Source organism: Meleagris gallopavo, chromosome 17, assembly GCF_000146605.3.
Source record: "Meleagris gallopavo isolate NT-WF06-2002-E0010 breed Aviagen turkey brand Nicholas breeding stock chromosome 17, Turkey_5.1, whole genome shotgun sequence".
NCBI classification, from domain to species: domain Eukaryota; kingdom Metazoa; phylum Chordata; class Aves; order Galliformes; family Phasianidae; genus Meleagris; species Meleagris gallopavo.
The window spans coordinates 4,455,112-4,472,337 of NC_015027.2; the positions used below are offsets into that span (position 1 = coordinate 4,455,112).

At 44.6% G+C, this 17,226-nt stretch overlaps 1 protein-coding gene across 1 annotated transcript in view; it reads right to left on the minus strand.

The window, feature by feature from the left end:
- LOC100549998 (transmembrane protein 132B) overlaps window positions 1-17,226 on the minus strand; it is a 183,575-nt gene that overhangs the window by 123,062 nt on the left and 43,287 nt on the right. Inside the window, 1 exon segment of the mRNA XM_031555897.1 lies at window positions 11,968-12,847. Within this exon segment, the coding sequence (XP_031411757.1) occupies window positions 11,968-12,847 (880 nt within the window).

The window sequence follows — 17,226 nt, forward strand, 5'->3', positions numbered from 1 at the left end:
CAGGTTCAAGCAGTGACTTCAGTGCTTGTTCATGGCATCTCACATTGGGCACATTTTGAGAAGACCCTAAAGAAAACACAAGCCTCTGTACAGGTCAAGTCACGATACTTTCCAGTCAGAAAGCAAAACAAAGACTACATTACCCTGCTTAGCTTAAATGCTACCCCTCCAGCTGCACAAGTCAGCATTCAACCCACCACCTTGTGCAAACCCACTTCTCTGAATGAATTTCTCTTCCAGCAAATGGCTCGGTGTGTACCTGCCATTCTTCATTTCTGACTCTGGCCACAAACTTCAATTTCTCTCCACAGCACTTAAACAGTACATAATTACAACTAATTATCGATCACTGAGGAATTACTAGTTGACAAATCCAATTTTCACACTATTATCAAGCATGACGGCAGACCAGAGAGGATCAGGGTACCTGCAGGTCTGTACACAGGGTGGGACCAACGCTGATACCACAACCATTCTTTAACCCAACGTTGGCCTCTGAAGATCACTGTGTTTAGGGACCTATCACGTAAGGCACCATAAAGCTACAGGAGGTGACAGTCCTCACCCCAGCGAGTTTTACAAGCCTAAAACAACCCAAGCCTTCAACACCTGTAAATATATTCTATTTGGCTGCGTTGATACCACCCCTGAATTCCATTTCTGCAAATACTTTCCTAAGCAAGCTGGCTGGCAGAGATGCTCAGAAACAGCTCATTTTGGGGGAAAAACACCCCTTGGTTTTCCTCAAAGCAGATTTTAAACCTGCACACTGCAGTGCACCTGCTGAGCCCCAGCAACGGATGCACCACGGAGGGCAGAGCGCTGCACAAGGCTCAGGCAGCCCCTGCCCAGCCCACACGTGAGCTGCAGCCACCATCAGCCACAAGTGGGTTGGCTCTAGGACTTGGGGACTGTGCAAAGGGGATCTGAGGGGAAAAAAAAGCATTCCAAGAAAGTCCAAGGGAAAAATACATGAAGCCGGTCAGTAGGCTCAAATGGAGCAAAAAGCAACTTGTTTTAATAAAAAGTCGCCTGATGGATTTTTTTCCCCCCCAGTTGTATTTCAATGGAGTTATTCACATAATTCAAGTAGACACAAATCCCAGTGAGACAATATCCGTGCTCTCATAAGCCCAGTGGCAGCCCTTCCAGCATGACGTACAACCAAGGGAAGGGAAAGTCCATTCCCGTGGTTCACACAAATTGGTTTATTATTAGAGCTCATCCAGCACCATTATTTTCTGACAGAAAATGTGTTTTTCACAGTATTGAAACTCAGCACATTTTTTCTTGCAAATGCTTAACTTTTCTTTTGGGAAAAAATGCATTTTGTTTCATGTCTGGTTAACATTAAGATACATTTCCCTTTCCCTTCAGTTCCAAAAGAAGCACAGCACAATTTGGAAAACACAGCACTAAACCTCCCTGGCTCCTCAAGCACTGAGTTGAGGATGAGCCTCACATGCCTTACTGAGGGCTTCATTCTTACACCAGACTCAATTCTGCTCCATTTCCAGTCTATGAAAGTGAAACATGATTTTATTAAATGAAGCCCTTAAGACTCTGTCACACTGAACATTAACTACATTTCCATTGTCTTGCAAGTTCACAAAGAAATCTGCCCTGCAGCAAGACAAACTCATTCCCAGCTTCCTAACCTATAGGAAAAAAAAAAAAAAAAGTTGCATGTATTTAAATTTTGGGTACGTTGATTCCCTGGGACAGGACTGCCTACATGCACACCAAGCCTTGCCCAAGAGAGATCCATCCTCTTCCAGCACTTGGGCTTTTTTCTTGAGCTTTTTGCTCCCAACATCATCAAACCTGCCCTGCTCTCTTACAGCCTCCACAAGGCTCCAAAGCCATGCAGCCCTCTCAAAAAAAATCACACCCAGAGGTAATGGAGAGGATCCAGGTGGGCACTGACAGACACGGGCAGGCAGAGCCCCCAGTGATGAATGGAGCCATTCCCACTATGGGGCAGTGCAGGGGATGTGCATGGGATGGCAGCTCCCTGCCCAAACTCACCACCCAACGCTGGATGTTCTTTTGGCCATTCAGAATTGATCTGCTCCAGTGAGAGAGCTACAGGAAAGAGCAGGAATGGCACTCGGCCCCATGGCCCTTCTTTAAAGACAGCAGAGTTTAGGGGTAAAGGTGGTATTGCCTTCCTACTTTTGGAAAGCATCTTGTTCTTGAGAAGGATCTCTAGAACACAAGCAATAATATAGCAATTTGTAAAACGAAAGCAATAACTGACTCTTCTTGTAAAAACAGTGCGAGACATTACAGATAAAATAACATTACATGAATAGGCCAAGCATTAGAGCCACGATCACCGACAGCAGCACGGGGCGCACAGCACTTCAGCAAAGGAAGTGAAAAATAGCGAGCGCAATTTAAGAGGCAGACAGAACCTACACTGGCAAGTTGTAATTACTGCCACTGAAACCCAGCCAGGATCCTGCTCGACTGCCTCTGGGCTTGTGAAATGCAACCCACAATCTTTAAATGACCAAATAACTGAGACCTGGGCTTCGTGTCGCTGGCGAGATGCTGCCATCCACCTGGCCCAGCAGGACATAGCGCAGTGCTAACACAGAGGAGGAACAACGCTGGTGATTTCAGAAGTTTCTGACCAGATATTGATCTGAACCAGTTCTGCTCCACGTGGTCGTTTTTCTTCCCCAGGCAGTACAGCTGCAGGTTTCTTTCAATCATTCCTCAACTTCAACAACCTGAAGGCACCCAACGTCTAGGCAAAGGACATCATTCATCCACTTGATGGTTCCCAGAATGCAGAGATATCTACCCAATTTCCTAAGAAACATTAATATTACAGTATGGCTTTCTCAGCTCAAATCATGAAGGCTGAATCAAGTTCTCCTGACGTTTTATGACAAGGTGATTAATAATACCAAGAGAAAGAATGAAATGATACCAGATTATAAACTATTGTAAATCTTTCAGTCATCCCGGGAATAATGAATGTAGATTTCTTAGGAGAGCAGTACAGGTTTAAGCAGAATCCTTTTAGTTTTCTTGTCAATCAAAATGCTATTTATATAATAGCAGAAACAGACAATGAACTCGTCTAATCTTAAAACAAAGGTGCAGCATATTGAAGGCAAGGGTTACCAGTGCTTTAATTTTTTTTTCCATTAAAAATGAGAACAGAAAAAAAAACATCGTAGGCTGTAAGTTCCAAAGTCACTAAAGCAAATGTTCCACCATTGCCATCATTTCTGAACATGATCAGCATTTCTGGTCGGGAACCACAAAAAGAAGTTCAGACCTCACACCAACCAAACTCAATCCAACTTGGAAAGCCTGAGCTGACATGGCCTATTTTTTATTTTTTTTTCCCCCAAATACTTGAGTTAAACTTTAAGAGTATGGTCAAAACGGAAGCAGCCCAAGCATCCACTGGACCGCGGTGCCCCACGCTTCCTTGGCATGGGTTATGGTCTCAAGCAAAAAGCAAACACAAGCTCTTTGTGAGCTGTTCCACAGATGCCATTGACCTGTACCCCCACCTGGGACAAGGATTGTGCCTTGTTCTGCTTCTGGCTGCACAAGGGACCTCTGCTCTCCAACCCCTTGTAGGCTGTCCTAGACATTACCTCTATACAATAATTAATAAATAATACTGAACTTGAGCTCATGCAACTCATACGAGGCACAGTCTTCCAAAGAAAAATGAATAATGCATGTAGAAGAGATTCATTTGGTGGGGAAAAAAAACTAACTTCAGTTTGAAATAAAGCCCTGGTTGCCTTGGCAAAGAGGATTTAATTGCTGTAATCACTACATCTCCCATAAGGTCGCTGTTTGAGAGAGTCCAGAGTACTCTATTCATTCTGTGCCTGCTCCATAGGAGATGAAGGATACTGGTCCCGAGAGCATCAGTCAAATACTTCTGAAAACGCTTACATTATTTTTAAAGGGCTATTAGCTTTGGTAAATGAGTCAAAAGTCATCTTAGTTGGAGAGGAAAGGTACTTACACCACATTATGGAGATAACAGCAGGAAACGCCATAATTAAGATGGTACTACTAGTGTAAGTGTGTGTCATTAAAATCAGGACCCAAAACGTGACCGCTCCCTATCTGCACACCCCGGGGCCCCCACTGCCCCCAGCACATCTCACAGCAATTAGCAGGTTCACAACACCAAAGTACTGGCACACACGTGTGCCTTTTACACAACCAAATCCACATTCAAACAGTTTTACTGGCACAAACCCTAGGCAACTCCACGGAAGTTAATTAAATCAACCCCCCTTTTCTGCACATAAGAGAGAAGATTCTGGCCAGGCAAATTAAATTAGAGATGGGACAGAGCCAAACTCCCAGACCCAAAGCAACCCAAATCTCACAATGCACTTGGGTCCCGCTCCAGGTTCTCACAGTCTGCTCCCACTTCTCCCTCACCCTCTGCTGCCTCCCAGGACGGGACAAACCTTTCAAGCTGCCCACTCAGTGCATTTTATCACCATCTTCCACTGGGGTCTGTACCAAAGCTCATACGTGTGCTTCCTGTGGCACATTTCTTGCCCGGACTCTGATTAACTTAAGCAGAAGCCCATGAACAAGGCTCCATCTATCCCTCACTTGTCCTTCTCTTCCTTTCCCACTTGCTGTCTTCTAGAAGAGGCGCAATTAGAGATGGAGATTCAGTGAAAACGCATTTGACTCCTTCATTAATCCCACAAAAGCTTGGGCCACACAGAGAGAAAAAAGCAACCGAGAAAGTCTGCTTGCCAGGAAAACGAAAACAAAATAAAAAGAGAAAGGGAAGCAGGGAGGGAAAGGTATATATTTTGTATAGACATTCTTCTCTTATGTATGTATAAATAACTCTCAAATGAAGCACTGCTCTGCACTGGGCGCTGATACAGCCCCCAGGGCTTGAGAAATAGCTGCAGGTGCCAGCCCTGCTCACTGCACCACAGGATGGCACATCATTTGTCACTGCTTCCTTCTCCTGCAGCTCCTCGGATTCACCTGAGATCCAATAACTTTGTTAATATGCTTGCTTCCATACACTGGTCAAGTACAGCATCCAAGGCACACATGGCTACTCTCTGAAGCAGAACAAGCCACACACTGAGCACAGGTCCCTGCTCTGCTTTTTCCAAAACCCGATTTTCTCATGAGTTCCTTATGGGCGTAAATTGCAAAGGGAATAGGGAATGTATCTTCCAAAGCAGGAAGATACACCAACCATTTTCTTGCAACACTACATCTCCTGTCTTCCCCAAACCTTCCCTCTGCAAGGCCACCAAAAACTTACGGGGAAACACAAGGATAAAAGCAATGCTGTTGCAACAGCAGGAACACAAAGAGACTGAGATCAGCTGCTCACCCCAAGCAATGCCTCACTGCTTCGTGTGACTGCACTCGGACAAAACAACAGCAAGGCACAGTCCAAAACACTCATCTCAGGAAGAAAGCAAATTTCAAAGTACACACATTTTTAATACGTTTAATACTATTTATTACACATGAGAAGTAACTGCAGCAACGACTGAGCACTGTTGTGCCTGAGTTGTTGCAACAAGCCCGTGATTTACTGTACTGCCAGCTAACGAAGAGCCCTACAATGCCCCCATTATCAGGCAGCACAAAGCTGAGACCTGCAGCAGATTGTCCCAAAGACCCTCATCCTGTGCTCCCTCTCAAGGGCTCATGCAGTGGGACAGCATCCTTGGTTGGAAGCAATCACTGCACGACAGCAATCTGTTCTGACCTGTGTTCTCAACCTGAGTATACAAGGTGCAAAAATATCATTAAAATAAACAAAAGCAGATGAAGATAACGTTTATCTTGTCAGGTGCTCAAATTCTGCAATCCAGATGCTCCTCCCAGTGCTGACCTCTGTCCACACGCACTCAGCTCCCAGCACGTGGTCACAGTTGGGATGGGCTGATAGTTGGACTGGATGATCCTTGAGCTCTTTTCCAACTCTAATGATTCTATGGAAACCTGCCCTGGCACCAGCCCCAGGCAGCCCCACATACCCACCCGTAGCTCTGCACCTTGGGGAGAAGATGCCCACCGCATTGGCTGACTCAAACCCTGACATAAATGACATATATTTTCCTTTCTGCTTTATGGTTCTGAATACGAGATACAGCAAATCATTTACATAATGTTACTACATCCCTTAGTACTCATAAACTCAGATGAGCCGATGAATGAGATAGCTGTGCTGCTGGCAGGGCTGAATGCAGTGTATGGGGTCTTTCCAACGCACTGCGAGGCACTGCGCCATTCCAGCTGCATTCGGTGTCCATCCACCCCTTGTCATAAGCATGGAACATCCCCAGTGAATCACAACTGAAAATAATGAGACAAGTTATTCATCTTCTTAGTGAAAAAAAAAACACCCTAGTGAAACACATCCAGAGGCTAAATATTGCCAGTTAAGAAATCAGGTTAACCCCCCCCAGTTCCTAGGAATGGTTCCCTTCTTTCACTGGACAAGAAAGCACTGCTCAGCCAGGGCTGCTCTACTGGAAGGAGCACCTCTATTCGGACACTGCCATCCAGCTGCAGTGCAGGGCTGCTGCTCCCCACAAAATCCCTAGGAGGAGTGACTGTGGCAGGCAGCTCATTTTTAGGTAAAATTGCACCAAACTGCTTTATTGGCTGTGGTCTTGTGGGTCTTTAAGGATTCACTCAGTCATTAAGTCACTGTTGGTTATCCGGTGGCTTTTAAGCTTTTAGGACTGTTTGAGCTGCAGGAAGGAGCTAATTTATTTTTTGCACCTGTAGCTGTTTTCAAGACTGTAAAAGGGGCATGGGTTCTCCCTACTCCCTCTCTAGGTGCCCGGGGCAGAGAAGATTATCTCAAAGCATGAGGAAAGGAGAGAGCCTGGGGGCCTTGCACTTCAGCCAACACCAATTCCAGTCCAACTACGTTATGCAGTGCCCCAGTGAAACGTACAACTCCATCCCATCACGTCACAAACACCATCGATTAAGATGCTTAGAGTACTGCCAGACTTTCATCAGCTGAAGTTTCTTCTTCTGAGCCAAACGCCTGTCTCAGAAATCAGAAAAGCAGAAGAATGGTTCAACCCTCTCACATTTATAGAAATGGTTTATCCAAGCTAAAAAAATCCCAGTGACAGGTCCCAGCCTTCACAGGAGGGCCCTGAAAGGATGTCATTCCATTTTCTATCTGGGGATGAAAAGAAAAGAAAACAAAACAGTGGGAGCAAGACAGTCTCTATATCTAATGAGGCAAGCTATCTGGGAAAAGGTAGTGTGAATTCAGCTTTGAGGAGCACGTTAAGATGCACACACACACAGGGGCTGAGTTAAAACTGCACAGATACTTCTGGCACTTTCAGACTTGCAGTGCTCAGTCTTTTTAATTAATATCGAGCACTGGTGTTTCATATTTTACATTTAGTACAGCATGCATATAGACAGAAGAGAGAAATAATCACTTCCAACATTCATTCTGGGTTTATTAATGCCTTTAAGTAAAAAACAAATATTCCCAAGTTGCCGCTAATGCCTTAATTCCGTAATTATTTCTAAATCTGAATTAGCATTTCTGATTAGTTCCTGAAGTATGTTTTTCTCCTTCTCACCACTTTTGCTTCTGCTGAATTTTCGTCCTAAAGAGATGCTTCAGTTAATCATTCATTCCTCTCGCCAGCAATAACCCTGCCCTGCACTCCCCCCAGAACAGCTCGCTCAGGGCAGCAAGAGCCACGCAGAGCCCACTCCTCTCACTGCACTCCCCACAGTCTACACTCTCTCATTTTTCTATGCATTCCCAGATCTAAAACCTTCTGTTTTCTTTCCCTTGTTTGCTCTCGGCAGCTATTGGCAGGAGACATCCTCTTAATGATCTTTTTCTGGCCTTCTAGACGACTGCTCAGACTTCTACGGATCTTTCATTATTAACGCGGAAGCCTTGTAAGTCAGTTTTAATGGCCTGTGCAATTTTTATCCCTTAGCAGGAGACATAACCTCCTCCATATGGATATATGTTTATTAATATAAATCCTTAATATCATCTTTCCTAGGGAGAATAATCAGTAAAAGCCAACTGGCGTGTATTACACCTTGTACCGGTTCACCCAAAAAATCAAAAAGTCATCTTAGCCCTGCAAGATGTGGAGCACAGCAGAGAGGATAATCCTTCTCCCTCGGGTTGCCAAGGCACCGACGACAGCCAGCTTTCTCTGCAGCCCCGATCCCCTCCAACGGAGGGCCACAGCCGCTTTCATTTCTCTGCCGTGGGATTCATTACCTGGTTTCAGTCCCTTCCTATTATGCCTGGAATATCTCCAGTCTCCGTGTCTATTCTGACTGGGGATGGGCCGTTTGCGTTGAGGACGTGTAACGAATGCCAACAAACCCTCTTTTTTGTCTGCAACCCGACAAATTGCTGCGATTGCTCAGCCCTCATTACTGGAACATCCTTGCGGACGGTTTAAGAAGGGAGACTTGGGAAACAGGACAAAACTCCACCATTCATTTACAAAGACTGCCCTGGTTTCTTTCCTACAGTTGCGTTGCAATTGTCCATTTTTTCCTTTAGATGCTGTATAAAATGACTCTCGTTTTTTCCTCTAAATATACTTTTGAGTCTCAAGTTGGAGTTAAATAACACCACGTCTCTCCTTTTTACCATTCTCTCATGTGTTTCATGGGCCTTCTTTAGTTTAGCAATTAGCTTGTGGTGATGAAAGAAGGGTCGACATTTCCAGCTTTCCCTGTTCACTATGTTATAGCCGTTTTCATCAGTAAAGGAGGTAAATGAGATATTCCTGTGCATGGAAAGACAAGAAGTGCCCACATACTGGTGCCGAATGTGTGTCCGGTCCTGCAGGATTCTCAAAGCTACGCTTCATCTTTGCTTTTTTCAAACAAGGCATCTCATTAAAAAGTTTACTCACAGTAACTTAGTACATTTTGCCCATCTTTAGTGTTATACTATGCTCAGTAGCAGCCCGTCTCACATAATGGCCACAATTTATGCTCACAGATGGCAAATTTTACAGTATGGACCACAGCAAGGCCACAAATTAATCTCCAGTGTCACAAGAATTTCAGTGTACACGCATACAGATCATCTGTCAACAAAGGGAGCAATATGACTGTCAGACACAGCAAAAGCATGACATCCACACTTAGCCTCCAAATTCTGCCCCTTGACATATCTCAGCCCTTCAATTACACCCAGCAACGCTGTCTAGATTGCAGAATGAAAAGAAATTCCCTGGGCCACAGCCCACAGCTCTAACTCCATCTTAAATTCCAGTTATTGAATGAAAACAAATGAAAAAAACTTAGCTTAAGCAGAGCAAAACCAGTGGGGGGTGAGGAAGGGAGCTTCATGCACACCCTGCAGCATCCATCCCCTGTCCAGCGACACCAACGGAAGGATGGGGGTTAACAACTGAGCACAGTGCTGGACCAGGAAAGTGCTCCCACTTGCTCTCTAGTTTCCCACTTTAATGAAGAGCCTGCAATCTTCCTCCAAAACAAGGAAGAATTGGCTCTTCTCAGAGAGAACAGTTTTGCTAGAGCAAAATGCAACACCAAATACAATACTGCACAACACAGCATGAAACAGTGAGGAGATGCATAAAATTGAGCAGATCTGTTCTTTTGCAGAGTGCCAGAGCCGTGCAGAGGATGACGTAATTTTGATCCATCATCTCCTATGAGCCAGGCTGCAATTTCCTCCACTCCACTTACAACAGATATGATTAAAAACAATCACTTATATTAGGCAAAAAATACTTTTCCCAAGGCAAACATTTACTTCTGTGTGTTACAGAGGAAAAATACACTGAAATTCCATGTATATCAAAACCTTCTGGGTTTTACATTAACACTGAGCTCCATCCTGCAGGATGGGTGAGCCACCAGAGCTGCAGTTTGCTTCCAACCCAAGGTTAAATAGAAATAATTGCAGTTTCTGTGATGAAAATCACAACACAGACAAAGCCAAAGAACAGACAAGTCAGGCCAGCCTACCAAGAGCTGACTGGCTTTTCCAAAGCAGTGTTTCTGGGTGCATACAACGTACCTATTTATTCTAACAGAAACAATCTCCTGGAGACGCACCGATTCTGTACATTTCTCCAAGGAAATCCCCATGGAAACTGACTGCCTTCCCCTTCCCAGCAGCTCAGGAGCTCCATTGGCTGTGGGAAGCTGAGGTCACAGCAGTGCCTGTGCTCTTGAGGCTCCTGGCTTGGAGGATCCCTCTACTTCTGCTTCTCCAAAACCCCACCCTGTAACTATGCCCAGGAGTTCCAGACGCTATTTTGGTTTTGTGCTTTTGAGGACAGCATTGCAAAACTATCCCTGCAGGAGCATTTTGGTGCTTTCCTGGCCAGTGGAAACTTCAAAAAAGCCATCTTCACTGCCATTTGTTACAAGGTTCTTTAATACCTCAGGAATTTCATCCATGGTGTGGCAAAGGACAAAAACCTGGCAAGAGCTGATGCAAAACCTTGAGCAAATCTCATCACCTGCCAGTTTTAGAGCTGAGGATCAACAGGCAACTGTTCAAGTCCAACCAGTCCACGAGGTCCACAATCTACTACTCTGCTCAACAGCAGCTGACCAAAACCACATTTAGCAAAGGAAAACCAGTAAACACAGACAGAAGCAATAACAGAATAAGTTGGTTTAATGGGAAGAGTCTTCCTCACCCAAACCATTTCAAGCCTGCTTAAACACCATGATGTGATATCCTTTCTCATGTATTTCACCCTACCGCAATGAAACCTAAGAGTTTGACTCAATGATGCTCATGGGCCCCTTCCAACTGAGGATATTCTATGATTGCATGAAAAATGCTTGGGTGCAGGTGGCCCATGACCTCCTCTCTGACTGCACACTGTGTCCTGGTTTGTAATGCAATCTCATTGATACGCATGCACTATTTCACAAAAGTTGAACGATGTGCAAGTACTGCATACAGCTCACTGTCTGTTTTCTCAACGTCTGTCCCTGAAGTGCACTTCTGTCATGTTCTGCTCCCATCTTCCTCAGATGGAAAAGTTAGAAGTAAGGCACAAATCTGTCTGAGGTTGCCAGCACGGGCTGCAGCTCCTTTCCTCCTGAGTGTCTCACATTCTCACTGCAGATGACACTTTCCAATTACCTTTTGGCCCTTCTATTCCCCAAGTCTGGCTCACATTTCTCTCTGAATTCAATCTCTACAAAGCTCTGAACGCAGAGTCTGACAGCTAAGGACGTAACAAACATGCAGCACTAACCCTCAGGGGGGCTAGAAATGCCTGATTTCTCCTATTACAGGCATATTCATGAGTAAAGGTCACCAAAAAATGTCTAAACTTAGAACAAAAATGGCTCATGCAACAAGCAGTCATAAGTTCGAGGAGGTCAGACAGGCTGTCTTGCAGCAAAATCAAAGCAGGACTGGAAAAGCTTGGGTTTGAATGTTGGCTCTACCAAAGACCTCCTACACAAGTTGAGGCACATCTGATTTCTCTCAGCTCCCCTCTACAATGCAATGAAGTAGTTCCTCACTGCACACAACATGTACGAGACGCAGCCCGTGAGCTTTGGAAAGATTATCTGGGAAACTGAGGATACTTCACCAAAGCAACAGAAAACACTCCTGCAAACCACCTAGCAAAATGGGTTTTGTGGCAATTATGCTGGAAGACTTGGAGAGGAATAATTTAAAAGAAAGAAGCATTATGAAAAGTGAACAGAATTAAAACAAAAGATGATGATGCATATGTTAATAGCGCATACTTTAAAATCAATTGCCACGTTCCAAGAAGAGTCATCCACACAGATAACTCAAGAGTATTTATAGTTTTCCCCAGTTGGAGAGCTAATACTTGAGTTCTCCAAGGAAAACACTGAATGTCACCAAAGCAATTACATCTGAGATCAATTTGTCCTTATTTGTAAACTGCTTAGCATACAGCACTTCAAATATTCTCTTACCTTAAAACAAACTGGTCTGCAAGAGAGTCATCTGCCAGGGATACATGGAAGGTCACAACATCCCCTTCTTTGACCGGGCTGAGTGGCAAGCGGATTACAACATTCTCATCTAGCCTCAGTGCAGACTGTTTTAATGTGTCTTGATTTGGGTAAACAACAATGCTACCAATCCTCTCCATTGCTGGCAAAGCCTTCCGTTCATTATCTTGATCCGCGTGAATATTGTTCTCCCACTTTTCATCCTCTGGAGAACATTCCCCATCTGCTGTATAAATCTTATAGAAGAGCTCCACAGTAACCCCTTCCAGGGGAGCTGTATCCTCTGAAACCAGGGGTGGAGGGGAGCTGAACCAGCTGGGAGATAACTCCAGCTCTGCAACACATAATCCCAGTTGGCCTTTCAACCTGCAGCTGGCCACCACTTCTCTAGATTCCAGGAAAGCAAACATCTTCACGCAAGGCAACCTCTCCTCAGGGTCATAGTCATCCCAGTCTTTCCCCGCAATATAGAACAAGGTTTGTATCTTAGGTTTGTTGGAATAAATTGAACTGTCTATTATGTGTGATTTCAATTTCCAATTGAAAGTGAATTCATTTGTGAAACCAAAAGATGTAGAAGACAGCATGAGGTCCAAGGGAACAGCCTGCTCCACAGAAAAGGGTCCGTATGTGGCATTTAGGACGGGCGGCAGTTTGGATTTGTATATAAGGAATGAATCCACCCTGGACTGCAAACTGGAGTTCCTCGTGATGTCCTGGTTGGTTTCCTTAAGGAAGAAGAAAACATCAGCGTTGCAGATGTGATAGCTGGCAGGGAGGTACGTTGGCAGGTTTGAGAATCTCTGTACGCTGTCCATGATTCCTCCTCGGCTCTCCACCACTGCAGGCCAAAGGAAAAAGGAAATAAAGACAGTTCTAATGTTTGCTTAGCACACCCCACAAGAGCAGATCAGTGCTGTTATAGGTACCGTGCAATCTATCCGAGTTCTGTGATGGGACCCTTAATGGCCATCAGGACCCACTCCCCTGCAGTGCCTGGGAACACGTACAGCTCCATTAGGTGCTCAGAGCCCCACCTCTGGAAACACCCAAGGTCACCAACCACCACCTCTCTGGGCACCCTGTGCCAGTGCCTCACTACCCTTAGCATAACTGTTTACTTTATATCCTGCCATTGTTGAACTTCAAGCGTCCCACTGGATTGGCTCTAGTAGGCAATGAAATTTTTTTTTTTCCCCCCCAACTAAAGACAATGCAGGCTGAGCTGGGGTTTGCAAATCAGCATCACTCCCCCTCCACTTTTGCCATGTCAGTAGTTTGGAAGTTAGCTGCAATCTGATAAAAGGCTGGTGTTCTTGAAAATCAAAGGAAAGGGGGGGAAAAAAAAAGAATAAAAAGAGTTTTCAGACACAAGAAAATATAGGGTTTGGTAGAGTCTCAGTGGGACAGATTTAAAGGCTATGGTGAACTTGAGAGAAGGAGAAATCCTCTCATGCAAAAGGTTCACGGATGCTTGGAAGGGTTTTTGTTTGTTTGTTTAATTCCAGAGGAGAATGAAACGCATTTGTAAACCACAGAAGTTTCTCTACAACACAATGGTCAATCCTCCAGCCAGCACTGAGCAATTTTTCCTGGGCAAGGAGATTCCAGAGGGAGGGAGGGTTCAGACTGCTGCCTTTGGTTGGGGCTGATCTCTAATTAATAGTGAGATATATTCAATCTGGGCTGTGAGACTCTACCAAAAAGAAGTGGTGGGTCTTTCAGACTAACAATTCATGCGCTGGTGAATGCAAGCTTGCTCCTGGGACCGCCACAGAGGAAATAAACAGAAGGCAAATGAATCAAAACGAAGCGGCTCCATAATGCAGAGATAACAAAAGCAACAATGACAGATCCTAAGGTCAGAGCTCTTGTTGTCTCCCACTGGAGCTCAGCGGCGATTTCACTGTTTGTCAGGGCTGGGGATGGCAGAAACACAACGCGACAACTGCAGAAACAAGGACACCTGTTAGCAGCTGGGCGATCACGTGCTTACAGCCACAATTTAGCACAGATAAAAGCTGGAATATTTAAGCTGTTTTTTTTTCAGGTTGCGTATTTTAAAGCCTACACTCCTCAATGACAGCTGCTAGGGCAAACCTCATCCATCTGACTTCGCTCCATTCTTGTACTCTGCTGAAATTCCGCTCGCTTACTTTCAACGGCTGGGATTCCTCCCAGCTCCACAAGGCTGCATTTGAAAGCAATACTTTTTAACAGCCTCATTTATCATAAAAACCGTGCTGCTGTATATACAAGCAGAGGACAGACAAAAGCAAGAGTACCTTCTGCTTTTGGGGGAGGACTGCTACGATCTGCCCCCACCCAGCACACCCCACATTGCAGAGGAGACTGACACAGCTCCCGAGCACACAGTGAAAGCAAAGACGAGCCAAGGCTTAAACGCATCTGTGTTTATATGACAGCACTTTTTCCCCTCTCCTTATCCTCCACGCAGACACTTTATCTCTCTCGAGCACTGATTTACAGGAAGTTTGAAATGTATGCTTTTTCCTTTTCCTCCGCTGCATTACAGTGGCAATGTTCAGTACTGCTGCTGAGAGCTGGTGTGAGAGGCAGGCTATCAGCCTGCTGTAACTCAAACTAAACGAGACACAAATTTTGTCTGAAAGCTTATATGGGAAGCCATAAACACCAGTAGACAGGGCTGGGCTTTGTCCTAGAACCAGCCTGCAACAAAATATGATGTCTGAATTTAGCAGCATTTTATGATGCTGTAGGAATATCTGGAAAAAAAAAAAAAATAGGATGGCAAGGCAACAGCCCGCCTTTTTAATTCAGCACGTCAGCCCCACAACATCTATCTCCTTACAGTAACCATCACCAGCAGAACACACATCCAGCTCCTGATGGACAACAAAGCAGCTAATGAATCACCTGCTCCTTTAGTAACCTCTCCAGTGAGATCAAAAGAACCTGTTTAGTCCTAATTGCAAAAAGGAGAGCACAACTAGAAGAACAAGTCAATGGAGGCCAATGGGCATCCTAGAGCTCACCTCAAAGGCCAGGCATCATTTTTCAGATGACTTTGGGACTGAGGGGTGCGTGGAAGTAACTGGATGTGATTCGACATATTAAAGTAAGTCCTGTTGAAACATAACTATCTTCCCTCTCTATTAACTAACTATTTAACAGGAGTCAAGTCTTCCATAAGCTGAAGGAGCAAGAAGCGTTTAAAATATGCAACTCTCCCCATGTTCTTTTTTTGGGGGTGGAAAACAAACAAGAAATCTAATCTCACACCTGTGAAAGACTGAAAACATTAAAATTCATCTTTTCTGCAGCATCATCAGTATTGTAGCGTGAGATCATACAGACACTCCTCTTTGTAAGAGGAATAATTTCAAGTAATGTGGTGCCAGTAAGTACTATGATGTTATCCATGACTCATACGGAGGCAATCAATGGCTTGTCTGTATAGGAGAAAAATCACCAGCCCTTCCCACCAGCCCCCACTAAAGACCATAAAGACCAAACTACACATGTACATTATTCCACTATAAAAATGGCTCTATTCATAATAATTATTTTGCTCGGGAAAGGAAGGCATTATCCTTGAATAAAAACACACTGTATCCCAGAACGGGCTGTCCACACAAGGAAAGCTATTCTAGAACTGCTAAATTATAGGAGAATATTTGACTCTGGACAAGCTCGGTAGGCTCCTTTCTCTCATGCACACAAAGGGTGAGACCTGCAGGTTGAGAGGACCCCAGCCAGGAGCAGCTCAGCATGCAATTTGCCCTGCATACAGACCACCCAACACTCCTTTAACTCTAAAGTCAGCCCAGAAGCTGTCAGCATACCTAAAATTGCAATGTAAAAAAAGATGATAGGATCCCTTTAAGCTTCTTGTTTGCTTTCTAGTCTGATGTGAGGATGAGACTTGATATTGGACCCACAAACAGTTTCAATTTGGTCTTGATTAGACTTTAGTGGAGACATTCACTTTGCTAGCTGGGCACTTTGTTTTGAAAGATGAAGAAAAGAAAAATGATGCAATAAAAAAAAATTACTATTTAATCCAAACATCTAAAGCTGAAGAGAGGTTAATTAACTTCTGTAGGCTTGGGACAACGTCTTGTTGGCTTATCCCCAAATGTCTCATCAAGCTGTTGTTCCCCAGGTGTCACTGCAGCTGTGCATCACAGTCATCACCAGCAGAAGTCCATCTCTGAACACTCCCATCAACCAAAACACATTTTTCAGTGAAAAATTAAACCTTGCATATGAACAAAACCCTCTGAGCAGAACACAAGTTCAGCAACAAACTGCATTACTGTACTCCTCAGCAAGTTCAGCAGTATGCCTGCTTTCCACTGCCAAAAAATGAAATTGCATGGGGAAGTTCCTGAGCTGTGCTTACTGCACTTTTAGCTCGTGTGCATTTTGCACAGTCACCCAGACTGAAAGACACACACACAGCAAGGCCACCTACAGATAGTAATAAAACCGCACTGTCTGAAAGGCTGCCTATAAATCTTATTAAAGTAATCCCTTCCCTGAACCCAGATTATTACATTCACCTTTATGGTAGAATAAAAATTAATTTTCTCAGCTATAATAAGTGTATGATAAGAAGGCATCACTTGAGACTAAATAAAGATTATAATTAACTCCAACTGAATAAATTTAGCTTGGACTAGCAATTTGTTTTCATAGATTTTCCTCTGCGACAGAGTGAATAGGTATGGCAGGATTAGCATCCCATGCCACTTCCAGCACTGCTGGCATAGAAGGGAACGAAGAAGAGTGTAATCCAATACCCAAATGGCCTGAAGATTAATTCAGGGTTCTCTATCAGCAAAAGCTTAGAGAAGAGCTCAGAACTGCCTTTAGCTCAGAAAGCACTGGACCCCAGAGAAAATGATTCTTGCTGCGCTCCCTAAATCAGCATTAGCCAGGACAGACCTCTGACAGAGGGTGCTGAGAACACGATCAGGGGAAATATCCCCCTGTATCTGCCTGTGCTCACTCATCCAACTGAGCAGCAGCCTTGGGGTGCCTCAGCACTGGGCTGGGCCAGGCAGATCGGTGCAGCCTCACCAGCCTGCTCCCCCCCGCCATGCTCGGGGCGATCCATAGAGCAGCTGCAGAACAGGACACAGCATCACACAACACAGATCCAAGTGAGCAAACAGAAAGGGGGAAGCAAAGGCATCCAACAGCTGAACAAAGTTTACCCTGAATTACTACTTT